The sequence below is a fragment of the Carcharodon carcharias genome, chromosome 14 (genome assembly GCF_017639515.1).
Source record: "Carcharodon carcharias isolate sCarCar2 chromosome 14, sCarCar2.pri, whole genome shotgun sequence".
Lineage (NCBI taxonomy): Eukaryota > Metazoa > Chordata > Chondrichthyes > Lamniformes > Lamnidae > Carcharodon > Carcharodon carcharias.
Window position 1 is genome coordinate 148538093 of NC_054480.1, and position 21288 is coordinate 148559380.

The window sequence follows — 21288 nt, forward strand, 5'->3', positions numbered from 1 at the left end:
AGTGTATTTAAGACCGAGATAGAGAGGTTCTTGATTGGTAAGGGGATCAAAGGTTACGGGGAGAAGGCGGGGAGAATGGGGTTGAGAAACTTATCAGCCATGATTGAATGGCGGAGCAGACTCGATGGGCTGAATGGCCTCATTTCTGCTCCTATGGCTAATGGTCTTATGGCCAGTTAGGGACCAAAAAGGGGGTTCACACATGGAGGCAGGGGGCATGACTGAGGTGTTAAATGCCCTTACCAAGGAAGCAGATGCTACCCAGGTCATGGTGACAGAGGAGGAAACCATGTCACTAGAAGAGTTCAAAATTGATAAGGAGGAACTATTGGATAAATTGTCGGTTCTTAAAGTTGACAAGGACCGGGTGAGATGCATCCAAGGATTTTGAATGAAGTGAGAGTGGAAATGATTGGGGCACTGGCCATAATCTTTCAGTCTTCCCTAGACTCAGGGGAGTGTTGGAGGACTGGAGAGTTGTAAACATTATGTCCTTGTTCAAAAAAGTTGTAAGGATAAGCCCAGCAATTACAGACCAGTCAGCTTAACTTCGGTGGTGGGGAAGCTTCTCGAGACAATTATTCAGGATAGAATTAATAGTCACATGGAAAAATGTGGGTTGATTAGGAAGAGCCAGCATGGATTTCTTAAGGGAAAATTATGTTTAACTAACTTGCTGGAGTTTTTTGAAGCTGTAACAGAGAGGGTTGATGAGGGTAATGCTGTTGATGTGGTGTATGTGGACTTTCAAAAGGAATTTGATGCAGTGCTGCACAACAGACTTATGAGAAAAGTTATAGCTCATGGAATCAGAGGGACAATAGCAACGTGGATATAAAATTGGCTGAGTAATAGGAAACAGAGGGTGATGGTTAATGGATATTTTTCAGGCTGGAGGAAGGTTTGTAGTAGAGTTCCCCATGGATTGGTATTGAGACCCTTGCTTTTCCTGATATATATTAATAATCTAGATCTTGTTGTGCAGTGGAGCCCATTTGTTAGGCATGTCAGAGAAAAACACAGGCCTGTTAAAGAAATACACGATTGGAAAATTTCTCTCTTAACTCCTTCAGGCAATTGAATCAAATCCAGGAGATCGCCTGGACCACTGTGAAATTACTTACGTTCTACATTATGACATCTCTGCACCAGTCAAGAACCAGCCCAGCTCAAGTTTTGAAGGGAAGCAGAGAGTCAGCTCCTTTCTTTTTCTTAGGCTGTCTTTTGGGATTGAGAGTGACTTGCTTCCACCCTGGTTCGATGGATTCTGAGATGTTTGATAAGACCAATGTGCAATCTGCAGACTCTGCCATATGCAGGGTAGGTGGTACTTGAAGGATTGGGCAGCTGAGATGTAAGCTCCCATCACACCAGCCAATAAGGCAATCTTCTGGTTCTCCTGACTATTTATTTCTGCATAAACGTTCCTTACATGGTTTGATGGCCAAAACAGAAAAAAATCAGGAAATAAAAATAAGATACGAAAAGCTAAGGAAATGGAAATAAAAATAAATCAGTCAATAAAGTCTGTAACCCATTACGAGCTCCACTGTGCAAGGACTTTACAGCCAGATGGAGTGCACAGCACTAGTCTTTCCTAACAAGATGGAGGATTGCACTCACACCCATTATCATATTAAATGAAGCCCACACAAAATATGGCCTAAAAGGCAAGCTAGAAGATCACACACTGTCCCACTCAAATTCTTGGCTCTCACATACACACCTCACTCTGGCAGGTAGGTACGAACCCATTGGCTTTAATATCTACCTTTTTTATTCACAGATATTGAAATCTGAATTGTGAATCATAAAGAAATGAGGAATCATAATTTTTTTTTAAATGTGCTTCACCATTATTTTACTGTCTGCAGTGTTTTCTCCTCATTCAAAATTGAAAGGAGTTAATGTCCAATCACCTGAGTGACACATGTGAAAAACAAAGTAAATCTTCCAACCTTCTCTGCTGCTTCTGCCAGCTTTAATGTTGCTGCTATCTGGGGGAGGCAGTGGTGGAGTGGTATTCTCACTGGAATAGTATTCCAGAGACCCAGTGTAATCTTCTGGGGACCTGGGTCTGAATCCCACCACAGTAGATGGTGGAATTTGAATTCAATAAACAATCTGGAATTAAAAGTCTAATAGTGACTATGAAACCATCGCTGATTGTTGTAAAAACCCATCTGGTTCACTAATGTCCTTTAGAAAGGAAATCTGCTGTCCTTATCTGGTCTGGCCTACATGTGATCCTAGTCCAACAGCAATGTCCTAAATGCCCTCTAACTAGGGATGGGTAATAAATGCTGGCCTGGCCAGTGACACCCACATCCCTTAAACAAATTAAAAAAAATATATTTTTACTTGCAAAATTGTACCAAATTTATCCAAAATGCATCAGCCAGTGTGCAGGAATTATAATCCAATGAACGTTTCAGCTTTGATTGCCTTAATTGCCTGCCTACCTTTCCACAGTAAACATCTTTCAACATAAAGTTCACCTTGAGTGGGAGTACAAAATGATGAGCCATCAGTGACCCATTTACACTTTGCTCGATTGCCTTAAATTAAAAAGAAAATGCACTATTGCCATTTTGCACCTGCGAGTACAAACTGAAGTTTATCATTGAAGCTGCCACTAGCTCCACCAGGGCTGCCTGTTGTTGCTTCCTTGATATTGCTGCCAGTGATAACTATAACCTCAATACTCACACCTGTACTTGCTGCACATACTCCGAGATTGACCTTACAGACTGTATGTGGGCACAGTGCACCCGCTCATCAATGCTTCTTTTCAGGCTCCTCAGTCTGTGCACTTTCTCACCCATTTCTCTTGGTTCCCTCATGTTCTCTGAATCATCCTCAATAGTATTATCCAATTTCTCTCAGCTGATGCTTTCAAGAAACGATTGATGCAGGGGCTGAAAAGAGAGAAACAAAGGCCCTGATATTTGTGGGGAAGGTGGTGGTGGTGGGGGGTGGGGGGTGGGGTGGTGGGGGGGGTGGGGGGGGGGGTTGGTGGTGGGGGGGTGGGGGGTGGGGTGGTGGGGGGGGGGCCTGGAACTCATGGGCTGGAATTCTATACAGGAACTAACAGACAGGCTTCAGCCTGACCTCATCTCCCTCCATTATCATTTGCTACACCTTCCACATCATCTTCATTCACAAGAAGGTAGTTATGCTTTTGTTGTGGTTCTTCCTGCTCTCCAGCTCCTTCCTCTGTGCTCCCCATAGGTGGGGCTGATCTCAGGAGAAGAGGGGAGAAGAAGAGGTGAGCATTACCCCTTAGGAGGTATGAGAGGAGGGGTTGGAACCTTGTGGCTGTTCAGTTCTTCGCAGAGATATCAGGGCAAAAGGACAATCAGTAACATGATGCTTGCAATACACCCTGATCTCACCACTGCTCAAGAAGAGAGTACAGTGTGTGCCTACAAGTTCCAAGATGTTCTCTGGTACTAGGGCTTGGAGGTGCGTGAGCTGTTTAAAGGAGAATATCCAACAGCTGGTGGGCTGTCTTTTGCAGCAGGTTTGTGTCCATTTCTCCTGCAAGAATACGTGGCAGCTTTGGCTCATTGCTAGCTTTCCAGAGACCTCAGCACAAAATCCAGGCTGACACTCAGTGCAGCACTGAGGGGCTGCTGTGTTGTTAAACCAAGGTCCCATCTGATTCTCAAGCGGGAGCAAAAGATCCCACAGCACTATGCAAAGCAGATCAAGAAAGTACTCCCTGATGTTCTGGCCAAAATTTATCTCTCAATCAACACAGCAACAGATTATCTAGACATTACCTGATCACTGTCTTTGCTGTGCACAAACTGAGTGCTGCAAATGTACAACAATGGCTACACTTCAAAAGCACTTTGGGATATCTTGAGGACTTGAATGCATATTCTTTCTCTCTAAGTGAGGGAAAGGTGAGCAGTTGAGGAGTGTATCCCAAATGGTATTGGAGAGCTGAGGTTGGAAATGTGAGGGTTTCAGTTTGTTAAAGTGTCGGAAGGGATTTTACAATTGTGTGGGTTGGTAAATGCTGTTCAGGGAGTTGGATAGCCATTGTACAAAATACTGAGTTAGGGTCCCATTTAAACCAGTGGGACTGTGAGAGGTGAGTTATGTAAGTGTTCCTTTTAAAGGGTGAAGGGTGTGCTGGTGCCCAGGGAAACTGAAGCAGAAAAGGAAGTGTACACTGGCCCTCCATCCAGCTCTACCTGTCACACCCCACCTTAAACTAGCTTATATTTCACCTCTTTTCTATTTTTCCTTAGTTCTGATGAAGTCATTTGGACTCGAAACGTTAACTGTGTTCCTCTCCGCAGATGCTGTCAGACCTGCTGAGTTTTTCCAGGTATTTTCCAGGTTTTTGTTAAGGAAGTGTACCTGGTGTGCTAGCCAGTCCGTCCTGGTGAAACCACTGAACTTTTTGTGACACTGTTCTGCAGTCCTGGGTGGAAAAGGGTTGGCACTGTCAGTGTATCCTTCCTGCACTTGACTCAAATTACGATTGGGCATTGGCTTGCAAACCTCTGACCCAGAGTAAAATACAATGTTTTTAAACATCATATTTGAGATATGTACTGAATATATGATGTATGAGTGTGACTTGGGCATCAACCAGTATATCGTTAAGCCAGGCGGAGGTAATGTTGGGAAAAGGGTGCTGGGTGTTGATTGGGGAATGGGGAACAAGGATAAATTGTGAGATACAGGCATGGATTTCTTGCTTTCGCAACCTAGGCAGTAATCTGGCAGAAAGGATCCCTGCCCTTAAACCCACAGGATATATATTCCAGTGAGTTTATGGAATCTATAAAAGGCAGTCACTCTGCTCCATTCCACCAGATTGTGTCCATGCAACGCCATGAAGACAAAATCTACATTCAACCACTTCCTTTCATCTGATCCTGGACCAGGCTAGTCATGGTTCAAGGAGAAGGTGTAATGTCAAGGGAGCCCAAATTGGAGAAAACTTAAGGTTTTCATTTACTTGATATGTTTCAAGAGTAAAAGCAATTGATCAACTTCTGGGGTAAATCCAATCCCTGAAGTCACAGGAGGCTGTTAATTCCTGAGCCACTTGTAAATCTGTAATAAATTTACCCCAAAATGATGGCAACCACAGATTAAAAACAGATAATTAGGTACTTTAAAATTAACTTTTGAAGCTAATTAGTAGCAGCAAATCAGAGCCGCTTTCATTCAGAGGTGAGAACTAATGGCCCCGGTATTTCTAGGCAGGCAGAGAGGCTGAAAGTGGGTGAAGAAGATCCCAGCAAGGCCAGAGATGCAGAGGTCCTGCTGATCTTATTGGCAAGACCTTATTATCATCTTGTAGCTCCTCCTCCCACCCAGCAGCCTGCCAAATGGACAACCTGGCTGGTGGGGGGTGGAGCTACAAGATGTTAATGAGCTGTGGATGGTGTGGGTAAGGCAACTTGGGGTTGCATTCCTTGCATTTTACTTTTTAACACCCCCTCTCCATTTCCCAGCCTGTGGCAGGAGGGGTGAATATCAAGATTAAAGATTACAACCCCTCAGCAAAGCAAATAAATACACAAGTCAGAACCTACCAAAAAATCCATTTTGAAATTTTTATGTTAAAGATTGAGCTTAAATTTTAATCTTGTTGAAAATCATCATTTTTACCCAGGGTAAAAAGTACCATGGGGGAGGGGAGGAAGCTTAATAGATGAAGATAGGGGGAAATCTGAAATAGGTACTAAGTCATAACTCCGGGCAGAAATCGAAAGTGCTGGGAGGCCAGAGAAGAAGGCAAGGCTTCACTGAAATTTCCAATATGTAGCCCTGCAATTTTTACTCATGCGTCTGATTTTAATATGATTGATGAACTATCTTCCTGATTCCATCACCATAGCTGGTACAACCCTGGGGAGATGCTACTGGAAGAACGATAGAAAAGACCATGACAAAACTGGATGCATTGAAGGGCTTGTTTCTCTTTTTTTAAATTCCGCAGTGGAGGTCACGGTTGACGAAGGTGCAGGACAACAGTGAAACAGGCCTGGACAGAATTAGCTGAAAGAGTCAGTGGCACCAGCTGCACTCCCAGAACATGCGTTCAATGTATAAAAGGGGACATGAATTTCAAGAACAGCAAGGATGAATACTACACTTCACCTCCCTCAACTGCATTTGTCAGCACACATCATTCCAGCATTCATATTCAGCTCTTTTTTGCTCTTAACACCACAAACTAGTGCCATTCTCATATCACACATTACCACTTGCACTACTAACAACTCCTCCCAACACTCCTTTCCCACATTACATACACTTCCCTTTACACTCATCACATACCCTTCTATCTTGTTCCTCCTCCACCTCTCACCCACTTGTACTATATGAACACATCTCCACTCACCTTCTCAAAAGCCACTCATTGATTCTCTCTTGCTCTTTCATTACTGCACATAATGTATAGAGAGGCAACAAGCTGGGAGGAGTTACCCACATCTTTGTCCTCACCCAAGCAGAGAACTGGAGTCCAGTGGCCTAGGCAGAGCCAGGAGCTTGAGGGAAGGTGAGACTGTCAGTTTACAACAACAGGGTTTCTGCATCTCACTTGTATCCCTTCATGCAACAGCAAACACGCAGCAAACTTCACAATTTCAAGTTCCATTCTCAAGACTGCAGCTGAATATCTCCAGCTTCCATCTGCTGTTCCACCTCTTACACCTTTTCCTTTTAGTTTAGGTCGGCCCTGGCAGCAAGAGGTTCATTCAAAGCAAGGTACCAGAGAGGAGGACAATTCTCCTGCAGATACACCCCAACTTGCTCCATCCATTAAACTCAGGCATTGTTACTCCATCTGGGTTAGGCAGTGAATCAGAGGCTCTGCCTGTGAAGAAACATCCAACATCAGTGAGAAGGAATAGGTGCTGGGAGCAGGGGCAGTTTGACAAAGTCCTCACGAAGCTCCTCTGAAGTCACAAGGACACTTGGAGATGGGGAAATAAATGCTGGCCTAGCCAGCAACAACCACATCCCATAAAAGAATAAAAAGAGATGAGAACTTCAGAAGCCCAGCATGAAAACGACTAACCTTGCACAAAGTACTGGGAAGGCTGGTTAAGATTTTCAGCACAAAGGCTTGGACTCTGCGGTGCTCTGCTTCCAGCCTCCAGCATTCTGCTGTCCGCCATGGATAATATGGTCATGTTTTGGGACCCTGCATCTAGCCCTCGCAACAAATGGCCATCATGCACGATCTGGGATCCACCTCGGACAAATTTGTGGGCCAAATATGTAGTTACTCATCTTCTGTTGTCTGTGCTTCTGTAGATCGATAATGAGCACCAGCCCCATGGGAGTGGTGGTGGCCTGATGGGAACAGCACATTTTGACCACTCTCAGGATGTCAGCACACTTGCTCCTTTGCCACCCCCTCAACCCATGTCCAGAATGATGCCAGCAAATCAGCTGGCCAAACATCCCTGACAGGAGCTGGTGCAGCAGTCTATAGACAGGCCATCACAGGCTCAAACACCCATAAGAGGGAAGCTACAATCCTCTCAGAATCCCAACATAGCGAATAGCAGCTTTCCCTTACGCTATGAGGAGTGAGCAAAGCTAATGAGCCTTCTTTAAAGAAAAGCAATATTGGTTGATCATTAGGGTGAGAAATGGATGGAAGGCAATTTGGCACTTTGATCCACAGTTTGACTCAATAGCAGCTTGAGTCTGCATTGATATAGAAGCTGTTTGAATGGTTTCAATGTTCTTTACTGCAGGATGAAAGGAGTTGGACTAGGTTCTCTTTTAAGTTCTCAGGGTGTGGAAATGAAGTCAATGGAATGCCCTCACATTCTTTTATTTCTCACTGCTATTCACCAGCCCTGATGTCAGTCCTCAGAAGGTGACTATCCTACTTTACTTAAATAAGGCCCAGGAGTTAAATACCCAATGCCCCACACTGAGCTTATTATGGGGCTTCCTTCACCCTGTAAATCCTGCCTGTTCTGAATGTGCCCCTCAGTAAAATTCCAGGCCGATGTATTTTTACCAAAAAGCCTCATTTTATTCATCTTAAATGTTGCTGTGCCACCTATAGCCAATAGCTGTTTGCTCCTCCTGGAAACTGCTGGTGTGAGGTCTGCTTTTGTTCCCCGGGAAGGAGGAATATACAGATTGCTTACATCTCAGTGCAAGAAATATAAAACTTTTAAGTCCTCTTAACTTTTTAGGCTTGAGACATGTACTGGGTACAACAGAGTATTGTCTCCATATTTTACCTGTGCTATTGCAGTCACTGCCACTTTGAACCATCTCTTTTAAGCTCAAAATATGCAACACTTACATTTTCTTCTACTATAGTTCATTTTTGCTTATGATTCAAGACATAGAACTTTAACTCCCTGCTTTCTTTTGTACAATCACAATTTTAAAATCCAACTTTGGTGCCACTTAATCAAAATTCTTCAACTACTTCACCTCGCCATTTTTCAACCCGAGTGGTCAGGCCTATCACCTAAGATTCTCAGGGACATTTAGTGAAGAGTCTATGGAACCAAGTTAAAGGCTTCATTGTCAAGCTCTTTATTTACATGGTTGCTCTGCAAAGAAAAAATTCTCTACAAAAATTAGAATCTTCTGAGGATTACTGAATGACATGACACTAATGATAATGAAAAGTTCAAAGAAAACACCAGAGTCAGAACTGTAGCATAGCTTGTTTATTTTTTTTAACTTTTTTGCATAGGGAAACATATTCACTTCCAGTAATTGTATGTAGTATGAGCAGCTGCTAACAGTAATGGCTGAATACAATGGTTATAATCAAATGTCAAGCTGAGTTCACACCAGTTTAAAACGAGTGGTGATTTAGTTACATATATACTGTACATCTGTGTACAAAAACAGCAGGAAAGATGCTGGTCTTTGTACAAGTGTCCCTTTACATAATTAGCTAAAAATCAAAAAAACAAATACAATCAAAATAAATGATTTTTTTTTAGTTGTTGGAGTAGAACTGTGGTCATGAAAGATTTTATTTTGTCAGAAGTATGCAACTAGCAACTAAAGAGCCACAAGTTTGTCCTGGTGTGTAGTGTGTGTATGTCTGTGCAGCAAAGCAAGCGGTTAACTACTGTGGTAACTACCATAATATTCTAAAATATAATGAAAAACCCTCAGAAATAACACGGTCTCAATGTGTTCTCAGAGAAATATTCTCTTCCCAGAATATGTGTGATGTAATACATATGGAATTACAACAGTGATGTTCAAAGGACATTTGTAATAGAGCCTGTGCAACAAAGACTTAAAAAATGACAAACTGTGAAAAACCAGGCCTTGCAAAGCAAAATTGAATCCAGCAGTCGATTATCAGGCACTGCATTTATTAAAAATGTTTTTGGTACTTTTCTGCTGGCTTGTTAAAATTGTTATAAATAATTGCAGAGAATAATGCAACTGCTTATTGACCATTGCCCTTCAAAAGCCGTGATCAACATCAAAGTTCAGATAAAAAAAAGAGGCTGGATCTATTCCTCCTTTTTTGCTGCTGCTGTCATGCTAATCAGCAGATCACTCCCTATGGGCTATATGCAGCAGGAAATTGTGCTGCACTGATGGATTGTTTGCCTATTTTCCTGCTGTTTCATACAGTAAAGTTCGTTGCAGTTGAATCAAAGCACGCTAAGCATAACCTTGCTTACATGGAGTTGCTTCATTTGGGTTCTGTAGATGAATTAAGGCTTTTAAGCATTGGTGCATCCAAGCTAAATCCATATTTCCTTTGGTTGCTGGTTTGCAGTGAAACAGTGCGTGGAATAGGTTCACCATAGTGTGCAGACTGAGTTGTTATTATACATAAGTAATAAGCTTCATAATATTGGAATAATTAATCATTGAGTGTTATGCTTCAATGCAAAAAAAGATTCTGAACAATGCACCTCCACAGGTCTGATTGTGCTGAAAGAATAGATCTGGAATATTAGAAATGCAATTTAAAGAAAACAGCATTAATTATTCACTTTTTGTATCCAAAATGTAATCAAAACTTTCTCATTTTTTAAAAAAATGAACTTCCACTGACACGTTTGTGGCCCAGAGTAAACAGAAAAGGGGTGTTTTCCCAGGAATTCAATCATTTTCAAAATTACATGCTGTCTGTGTAGTAGCCTCTCATTTTGCAAAGCAATTCCTTTCACCAGCATTTATTGATGTCTAGCAAAATGATTTTCAGAGAAGGCTAGTGTGTGAAACTACCTTCTGTTGATATAATGGCATATTCTCTCTGAAAAAGTAACCTATTTGATTTGTATGAAATCTTAATTGCTTAAGTCCAAAGACTGTGCATGCATTGCTGGGATATTTAACAATTACTCGTTATCACGCAAGATCAAATTATTTTCTTTCAATGTGCCTGTCTTCCGAACTATTTTTTTCCCTGGTACCAGGTAGATTAACATTGGACTTTGCTTAAACTCCATCTACTACCCTAATCCTCCTGGCCTCATCCTTTGCAGAGCTTGGTTCACATTAACAATAGCTGTTAGGCTTGGGACTCTGAACATTGGACTTTCCTACTGGAGGCATCCAGGGTTTGGAATTGTATCCTTAATATTATCATTGGCGTGGGTGCAGTGTTTGTGTCAGTCAAAAACTGGGAAATATCTACTTGATTTTAGAAAAGAATCTTACATCAGATAATAATCCTAAATGTAAAAAAGGTGTCGATGGGGGGGCGGCTAATACAAACTGATTTTAGGAGAGAAACGATCTTGTTGGAGGTAATCTGAAAAGTCCAGTTAAATAAGTAAATAAATACTGGATCCTGATCAAAGATAGTCCATATCACACAGAACCCAATCAACATTCACCATCCATGTAAACAAGGCTGAGGAAGTAACTGTCTTCTCAACCTGATTGTCAGAGATGGAAAACTGAGTTTGCCAAACCAGCCTGAAAAATGCTTTACGCATCAGTACATCAACAGAGACCTTCACAAACTTTCTTGCAATTCAGAGTTTTTGCACAGCCTGACTAAAATGCCTTTACGAGTGACAGGCAGTCAGGTACTACTTTAACTGTCCTTGAGAACTTATCCATTTCCTTTTTCACTTACTGTCTTTCAAAGAGATTTCCAGAGACCCAGTTACAGATGCTTGGATGAGCTGTGTGTGTGAAACAACAATACCAGTATATCTACTGCTTTCTACAAAATGTAATCTGGCTGCTTAACGTGTGTCATTGCGCGTTGCTGCAAAGGAGCTGCACAACAGAAAAAAAAAGAAATGGAAATTGTGATGGAATTTGCATATTCCCTTCAGGCTAACTGAAGCAACTGGCACATTTTGCAGGGGGTTAGATAAAACCTTAGAAAAAATATATCTGTGGTGTAGACCTAAGAATGGTGTTGGCTTTACTAATGCTGTGACTAATGGCAATGTCAATGGCAGCTTGTTCCGTTTCAGTCCCTGTCTCGAGTTATTGCAGAAACGGAAAAGGTGAAAGATGTGGAACAGTGCAAATTTGTCCAGGGTTTGAGGAGGGAAATGAATTTTGTCAGTTCTTGATTGGGTGGTCTTGACATCTAGTGCATGCCATCTTGCAACACAGGTTTTGCAGGTCTTTACTATGCAGACTGAATGGTGAGTTGAGCTGTTGGGGCACAACCACTATATCCTTGAGAGCATGGCATCAGTGGAATCAAAACGATAGCAGTTAGGCAGCATAAACCAACTAGAGCAGCAATGCTCTTTGTTAGAACAGCTTGTTTTAACACCCAGTGATTTCCAAAGCTCAAAATTCATAGGTAACTTCTAGATTTTTAAGACAAATTTCTAGAATTAGGAGGTCTCCTACTATTACCAATTTAGTTAGAAAATTCTTGCTTTAGCAAATTTGTTCACAGTGAACAAAACCATACTGTATTTTGCACTTTAATTGTATATTATGTTATTTAGTGGCGCTTTACAAATCCACTAAAAATTCTTTGGGAAGGCAAGAATACTGGGGCTGCGTTTATTGAAATTAAAAATAATTTGTGATCAGCACATTTCATTTGATTTAAAAAAAATGCTTTTCTGGCTGACAGGGAAAAGACTGAAGTACAGGAACTGGCAGGACTGAAAAATATTAATATTTGCCTTCAGAAATTTTAAAAATATGACTTGGAGATTAGAAATATCAGGAGACACATATTCCTTTGTTTCAGGGAAAACGGAAGGGAGTCTTGTGTATGGTGTAGTAAATGGGCTGGCAATCAACTGGAGAACAGAATGTTAGAGGAAAAGAAACACTGATGTGGTGACAATAAAAATTTAGAAGGGTTTATCAGATGTAGAAGAGCTGAGATGGACACTGAAGGGACCTCAATTAAAGGGACATAGACCACCTCATAGTCTGCACCACATATACCTGAGCCTGCAGAACCTGCACTAGTGACAGTTTTCACCCTACATGTCCCAACAAAAGTTATCAACCAACTCATAACCCCTTTAGGAATAGTAAAAAGTCACATGTTTGACTGTGGCAGCATTCTATCCTGCTTGAGAGTCTGATGGATGGAAGAGAATTCCCTACAGGAATTCTTCTACAAGGATTTCACGGAGCATGCAGTCAGCCATTGCCAAGGGTTGGAATACACATGTAAACAATGTTTTCTGTCCTGCCTTAAAAATAAACTAGCTACCAGCATTGCATTGTCCTTTGCACAAACAATACTGTACATTGCATACAACAATTTGTTGGGCTCCCTTGCCCTACAAAGAGTACACATAATCTGTTCTACTCCCACCAGTTTAGCACTTGAAAGTCTACAGACTTTTTTCTTTAAAACAGTCAAAGAGACTACAATGACAACACTCCTTCTCAAAATTCCAAGTGTTTCTTACAAGTTTGACATAATTACTCTTCATAAAATAAAGCATTTTTTTCCATTTACAATGGCTCTTTTACACCAGAAGCCTATACTTTTAAAGTATAGGAATATGCAAAACCATAAAAATGAGGACAATTACTGTATTTAAATACAATAAGGGTAACAGGAGAGTTTAACTCAAATCCTATTCCCATGGAGGAAGAATACTCTACAAATGGTATATAATGCTGAACATTCTTAATAAGCCAGTGTAATGAAACTTTTTTTGTACTTTTCTCATTACAAAAGTCTTTGCCTTATAAAATAGGGTAGATTAAGTAAAACATACTTAATAAAACTATACAGCTTACAAATTACACAGTTTGCAAAGAAGGCAGCTAATGTCCAAGACAAGGATGTGACAAGGATCAAACTTGCTGGCTTTACCCTATTTCTTGTCCCCCTTGTGCAGCATCCCAGTTAGCATACCACCAAGTGTCAACCAAACACAAATTACTAAAGCTCAGAGACATTAGTAGGGTCTTAAAGCAGAGCTATATATGCCTTGGTTATCATTTATCATTCCACCTTTGTGTAGATGGTCATTTTGTTGAACAATGCTACCATGCCAAATTGACACCCCACAACTATTGCTTTGTGTTATTTTTTTTTTGATTCTTTATGTACAATTTTAATTCATGGTTTTCATATTCTGACTAGAAGCTTCCCCTTAAAGTTCAGGCCAGTTGACAGTTTAGGCTGTGAAGCACTTAGGGCCTGGCAGAATAGTGCACATATCTATAGAAATGATGTGACCCATTTCCTGTTCTAACCAGATTCTGGTACAAAGGACAACAGAAGTACTGTTTACCAAGTGCTGTAATTAAATCAAATTTTTTTTTAAAAAAGTAGCGCAAAGGAATCCTATCTTCAGTCAAAATTAGAGATTAATGTACTGTTGACATCCAATCCTCCTGAAACAACATGCAAGAAAAACATTTACTTGATTGAAAACAGTTTGACAATTTACAACTTACAGAGGCTTGTACCATACTAGGTCAAAAAGTTGGGCCTAGTGGATTTACTACAATAATTGCCTGATCAGCTGCCACTGTATTTTGTGAAATGGAGCCTGTCCAGTTTGCTCTGATTAAGGAAATTATTTACTAGCATCCAATGTTTTAGCTACCAGGACACACAGAAAAACAAAACAAAACTAAACTTATTTTCATAATGTGTTGCCAGCATGGTGCTTCACAGCTGTACTGTAAATATACATTCCCCCTCTCACCACCCCCACCCCAACCCCCCCACCCCCCCCTAATGTTTAGCCTTCCCTAATCATGCATCAAGCATTACTCATAACAGGAGAAGGACCTATCTTTCTTTCTGTATAGAGAGCAGCACCAACTTTGGTCAATTAAAACAAAATTAATATTAAAAAAAATAGAAAAGTATGATGTTGTAGTTATCATGTGTGCTAACTCAAAATGATCAAACAAGCTAAATGCTCTATCTCTATAGACAAGACTGGTATTGCATATTTTCCAAAGATTCAAACTAAGAGGAGCTGGAAGACGCAAGTCGGGAGAATCAAAAGTGAAACACTTTCCATTAAAATATTAGTGACAAATACCGTCCAAAAGCAATGTTCCTACACGACTGCAAGATGAATATATTCTATATGAAAATCCACAGAATCACTGAAATACTGATAATTAGTGCTGTTACAATGTCCTATGAAGCAAAAATCATAAACCCTTACATTTTTACCAATGGCAATTTTTTTTTAATGACAAGCAACCGTACATGCAGCAAAAAGATTGTGCAGTGATACCAAGGATTTTTTTTTTTTTGTTTTTTTTTAAACATTTTTTCTCAAAGGCAAGGCACATAATGTGGTATAAAATTTCGTGCAAATTAGGAAAGGATTTTGTAGGGAAAAGAGTGAAGCCCGCACATAGTTGCCATGCACGTCAGAATTCAGCAGTTTAGCTGATCTTTTTTGCTGGATCACAAAGTTTACTATCAAAGCACCATGCATCACTCAGCACCTTTGATGAAAAAAAACATGTTAATATAAATACGTTTAGAGTTTTCCTCACTGTTTATGTTTACACTCTTGTGAGGTTTCAGATGCCAGCATTTTAGCTCAGGCAAGGCTGTGTACCTAACCAAGAAATATAAGCGTACATGGACAGAAATTTGTTCAGATACAGGCTACTTTCATCAAAAGCTCTCAGTTGTGAACAAAACTAAATTATGCCAAATATTGCTTTTGATATGTGTCAGTTTAATGAATGATATCGTGTGCACAAGTTCTGTATTTTTTTTATTTTACGAAAGAGCAGCTGGCTACCCTCTGCTTAAAAAAATAAAATAACAAGTAAGATACTGACTAAGGCATTTGTGTTCACCTGTGAAAGGTGGGTGGGGGAGGGGGTTTGGGGTGCACTTTTGTGCCACAGTCGCCTGGCGACAATTTTCCCCTGTTTACAGTCCTGGGGTACAAGGACAAGTTACAAAGAATCACTAAGTTACAAATTTGTTTCCTTTCAATTGCACTTGCCTCTTAAATCTTTACAAAAGATTTTTTTTTCTGTTTAAACAGGCAGTTAACCTGTTCCTTTAAAATGCAGCAACCACTTCCTTTATTTCCCCAATTTAAAACTGATTACTGATTGGACGTTAGTTTTCAAAGTGTATCTTTGAAACCAAGTTAGGCCTTGTTCAATTCTGGTGCTGTTCTCCTGTGTAATAGCTACTGGCAGAAAGATGTGATTACCTGGGGGATAAACACATGGTGTTTAACTTTACAATTAAACAAAAAAAAAAAATCACAAAAATTATTGATTCTTGAAACAATTTTCTACCCTGCTCCCAAAATATAATCCACTAAACTAAAGATACTCTGAGTTTGCAGCCACTTGTATGTTTAATTTTGAAAATAAATGCAACCTGTAGCCAGGAGGGAATGGTAAGTATGTTTGGCAGTGTGAGGCCCTGCACTTGCATTGCATACAAGGAACTTCCCCACACCCTATCTTTAGCCACCATTTGCCTCCCAATACTATCACCAAAAGCTAGGTATGTATCTTATGGTCTATGGTCATGCACTAGTGAAGAAGCAATAATAACTAAAACCGATAAGTCTACTGCTCTGGTAGATGAACATCTGCATCTGTGCTACTAGCTACATGCAAAAACTAAATGATGCTTAGGGTGGGAAAATTGTAATTGAGAAATAGTAAGCTACATTACTGAATGATTTGCTTTGTGGTATGCTGTGGTTAAATAATTTTGAAAATGTGTTTAAAGTTTTAGGTAAATTAAATCATTCACTGACAAGCTGTGGTGCAGGATTTTTCTGACACTGAATATTTTCAGCATCCTCCTTAGTTCATAAGCAAAAGAAGAGAAATTGCTTCATGATGTTCCCAATAATTGACAGGTTGAGACTCGGCAACCATCACCCTGGCTAATTTGACCTGCAATGTTGGTATGAAGGAAGTCTCTAATTTTAAATATGTCAGCCTCAACAATTTAATGGAATGATTTTATACCAGTGTATTAAACACATTTATTTGTATAGTAGAAAAATAATTTTTCTTGTGTTTAGTTTGCCCAAAGTTCTGAAACAGAAACAAGGAACATAACTTGATGTCAAGCTAATGAATTAACCATATTGAAGTGATGGTCTCCAATGTGTAGGCTTCATTAGTGCATGTTTTTGTGATGTTTAAAACTTTCCAATAAAGTTAGTAAAAAAAACTGTTCACAACGATTATAATCAAGAATGATTTTAAAAAGTGTGAAGAATTGTCCTAAACTGTGATAACTTCTAATAGACCTGTCCTCAGGTACTCCAATGCATAGATACAGCTCATTCTGTGCATTTCAGCACTTGAAGGCTAGGTTTGGGTGGCTTTGAAATGGTTATGTACATTACTGTGCATCCATCCTTTGCGTAAATGATGCTACCTTTACTTGTTAAAAGGAGAAATCAAAAGAAAACCATAATGTAATTTTGAATTATGTTCAACTGATGAAGATTAATTTTCCCACCCTTTCAAAAGCAGATTTAGTAAACTTTGTTCTGTAATTTTTTTAAGAAATATAAAGGCTTATTTGCATAAAACAGATGGGGAAACCTCAGGCTAAGCTTCAGCCAATGGAAGAAGTGAATTGCACCCATCTTCGGAACATGTTGGTAGGATGATAGTGTTTCTGACTTTTCATTTTCTTTTAAAGGTGAGTCGATAAATAGTCTTCTCCCTTGTTCTCTCTGTTTTAAACTTGAAACCAAAGTTGACGCTTGACCATGTTTCTTGAAACATGATTAAATAGCTTCTGTAATACTTGAAAGGGGACTTCAACTATCCCAGATACCAGGACTGTAAAAAAATGAAAATATAGGCATTAGTGACAATAATGGCTGCTGTAAAAAAAAAATAAACTTAAAGCAACAGAATAAATTATAAGGCACACACTAACTATCAGCATGGAAAAACATTTCAAAAATTAGTCCAACAGCAAATGATCACTATGCCAATTTAATATCAGTGTGTGAGCAGCCCAGTAATGATTAGCCCCTCTCCAGTCACACAGAGTATGTAACAAATTGGCAGTTTTAAGCTTCACAGCCCAACATTGTCCAATACTGGGCCCTGGACATTTTCTTAATAATTGCTGTGAGCTGTAGTACCTGCCATTTTTCCAGTTTGCAGGTTTGGAACTCTTCAGATTCCTTGCTAGCAGTGGCCTCCAAGATAGATCCTTCACCAGGGTGGTGGGGGGCAGAGAGGAGAATGGGAGGGGGCCCAACAGATGAGCAGTGACCTCTGTAAGCTTGCTCTTCCCAGCTCCATGTGAAAATAAGTTTTAAAACAACGTACTTTTTTGTTGGTAGCCTGCAGCAGCCTCTTTAAAGACCTTGGATAAAGCCACCCCATTGAAGCAACTAAAAGCTGACAGATCCAGCCTGTACTGTGTTAACCAATATCTGGAACCTGTGCCCCTTATTAATTTGTGCTTTTGGGTAAGGACAGTTAAATAAAATGAAAAATGGGTTGGGCAAAGTTGGGTGAAACTGGTTAAATGTGTAAGAAGAGTGATTGGGCCCCTCTTATAAGATGGCTGATTTAATGCTGAAAGTTGTAATTTTCTGGAGTGTTACAGACCAGGTCACTAGCCTGGAACAGCTCTGCCCCCTACACGCCTTTCCACTGTCCTGTACTGAATATCCACATCAGTGCCCAGTTTGATAGGGACAGAGGGTGCAGCAACAGTGGACAAACTGATGGATTATGCCATCCTGCTGGCCCAAATTCCTTGTACAATTCTAGGTCTCCGAGTGAACCTATGCCCTCATCGGAATTAAGAGAAACAGATACACTGCTGGCTTGAGAATATCTGTGATCAATATATGTATTGTCGATTTCAGGAGGGAAAATTAGTGTGTAAAAGTGTTAAACTGAACCAAGATTAGCTGCTAGATTTTGCAAAACACTGCAAATTTGCTGTTTGCCATTGCTACTGTATTATTAACAATTCCTTGTTAACACGTATGCTTAATAACTTAGTACCTGTAGTCTAAGGCACCATCTGATAGTCTTTACTCCACTGAATTCTTATATCAAGGAGGTTAAATGAGGGCAAGTACTATGTCCAGAGAGTGGAGGCTGCTGGTAGTTTTTAATTGTGCACAATCCGAAACGTGAGGTGGAATTTTACGGCCCCTCCCACCGGCAAGGTTTTCCAGTCCTGCCGAAGTCAATGGACTTTTGAACAGCTCGCCATATTTTACAGCCCCACCCCTGACGCCACAGGGCCATAAAATTCTGCCCATGGTGGCACCAGACGAGTGTAAAGACCCAGAAAAACTCCAAGAGAGGACTGCAGACCTGAGAGACCTCTGAATCCTTGGAAAAAGACAGGAGAGAAGATTCAAGGTTCACCTGGAAATGAAGAATCAAGGATGCAGCAGAAGCAAAATCTAGACAGCAACGTGTACAGATCATAATCAAATAGCCAAACCTCTGAAGCGACAACAGATCCAAAGCTTAGCGTAAGCTTAGATTCCCAGAACGTTCCAAAGTGTGGAAGGCTCGTGACAGGCTCAACACTGGGGCAATTGGAAGAAGAGATTCTCCAGATAGAGAGCAGCTTCATGTTTGCATAAGAAGGACCAGAATGATCATTTCAATACTTGATGTAATAGGGGCCATAGCAGGTGATGTTATTGCAAGACAGGGCGTCAATGAGGTTTTGAGCTCATATGAGGGAGTCCTCCAGGCATTTGGTTCATATTTCAATTGATCATTGAGTAAGCAAAATTTACTAAGAGGAGGCAAAATCCAGGCAAATCCATGGACTCATTTATAAATGACTTGTACAGACTCGTGGAGAATTTGACTATGAGATTCTCAGAGATGAATTAATATTGTACAATCCCAATCAGATCTTTTGAAAAGGAAGGAAGATTTAACTCTCACAAAGGCAGTGTAAATAGTGTGAAAGACTGATCCGAGAAAGCAAAACAGGGTGGTTGCTTGTGGGGAAATTGATGTCCCTTGGAGAAAAATAAGTGATTGCCCCAGTGTTCAATATGTCGGACAAAAAAGAGAAAGTACAGTGAAGCAAGAGCCCACAAAAATCAGGAAGATGAGCTCCAACCACCATCTTGAGATGCTGCCGATGTGGCGGAAAACCCTACACATGCGGGAAGAATGCCCAGCAGGGGGAGCTGAGTGCCGCAACTGTGGGAAGTTAGGACATTTTAAAATAGTCTGCAGATCCAAAGTTCCTATAGCTCGTAGGAAGAAGGAGATAACAATGAGACCAAATAAAATCCAACTGGAAGGGCCACAGAAAAAAATAAATAACTTTCTTAGAAGAAGTTAACAAAACAGCAAATAATTATTGTAGCATTAAATTAGAAGTTGATGGTCACCCCACAGAATTCAAGCTAGTTATTGGGGCAGGTGTTTCAGTGTTAGCTGATGAAGTGAAATGGCTTAAAAAATATCACATTACAGTCATCCTCCATCCAGCTGCATAGGCCAGTAGAGGCTACACTAAAAGTAATAGACCAACACTTGACAAGATTAAGACAGAAGGAGAAAGAAATTGGGGAACCCATGTATGTGATAAAGAACCAGGAATCATCATTATTTTTTTATTTATTCATGAGATGCTGGCTGGGCCAGCATTCATTGCCCATCTCTAGTTGCCCTTGAGAAGGTGATGGTGAGCTGCTCATTGCTGAGCAGGAAAGTGTGTTTGCAGCTGAGCCTCATTTACAAGGGTTGCTGAAATTGCTGAAGAGCAGCCCAGTGAGGTGATCAAGAATGAATTTCCATCCCTAATTTCAGATTTCTGAAAGGTGAAAACAGAATATCACGTAACCCTAAGAGTAGATGCTAAGCCTATACGACTCTTCACAGTGAGTATGGTCTCTCACCCACTCTTAGGCAAAGTCAAGAGTGAGATTAAATACATGTTACAAGGGGTCATCTCTGGACCTGGATTTTCTATACCGATGAAGTGGTGTCACGGAATGATCACAGTCCTAAAGCCTAATGGTTCAATTAGAAACTGTGCGGACTCAATTAAACAAGTCAGTAGTGCATGAGGTCCACCCGATGGCATCAGTGAATGAAAGTCTCACCAAATTAGCAAAGAGCACCCTCTTCACAAAATTGGATGCTAACAGTGGCTTTTGCCCGTTGCCTCTGGAAAAAGAATTCCGGCTGTTAACTATCTTCATCACCCGATTTGATCATTTTTGTTTTAACAGGTTACCTAATTCAAAATTGCTTCTGTGCCTGAGATATTCCAAAGACCAATGTCTTAGATCCTGGTGGGCTTGGAAGGAGCAATATGCCATATGGGTGACATTCTTGTATATGGTTCATCGAAGGAAGAACATGACCATCATGTAAGAACAGTTCTCAAAGTCCTACAAGAAGCAGGCTTGACTTTAAAGCACAAATGTGAATTAGCAAAGCCTGTGATAAAATTCTTGGGTCATATCGTGCAAGTTTTGGCAATTATGGCTGGCCTGCATAAAACCAAGGTCATTACAGAGTTCCCACAGCCTAAGATGATCACAGAATTACCAAGGTTCCTTGGCATGGTCAACCAAGTAGACAAGTTTCTACCAAATTTGGCAGAAATCAACAAGCCATTATGACAACTGTTGGGACAAGGTCAACAGTGGTGCTGGAATGTGGACCAGCAAAATCTCCTAATTTCACCAGAAATTCTAGCCTACTATGATCCAGAATTGCTAACAGTTATAGCAGTGGATGCATCATCTACATGCTTGGGTGCAGTGCTGTTTCCAGTTCAAAAAATGGACAAAGAAGACCAATGTATTATGCCTTGAGATCTCTTGTGGACACAGAGGTGTGCAACTATTGAGAAACAAGCATTAGTAGCCACATGGGCCTGCAAGGAGTTCTCTG

General features: G+C 40.5%; 1 protein-coding gene across 6 annotated transcripts in view; it reads right to left on the bottom strand.

The window, feature by feature from the left end:
* nfic (nuclear factor I/C) overlaps nt 1-21288 on the bottom strand; it is a 551184-nt gene that overhangs the window by 19659 nt on the left and 510237 nt on the right. For 4 of the 6 annotated variants that reach the window (XM_041204237.1, XM_041204239.1, XM_041204238.1 and 1 more), the window contains one exon: nt 14587-17214. The exons of the other annotated variants lie outside the window; for them this stretch is intronic. In XM_041204237.1, the coding sequence (XP_041060171.1) occupies nt 17197-17214 (18 nt within the window). In that variant the 3' untranslated portion in view covers nt 14587-17196. Of the gene's footprint in view, nt 1-14586; nt 17215-21288 lie in introns of those variants that run through there. 6 annotated transcript variants of the gene reach the window in all.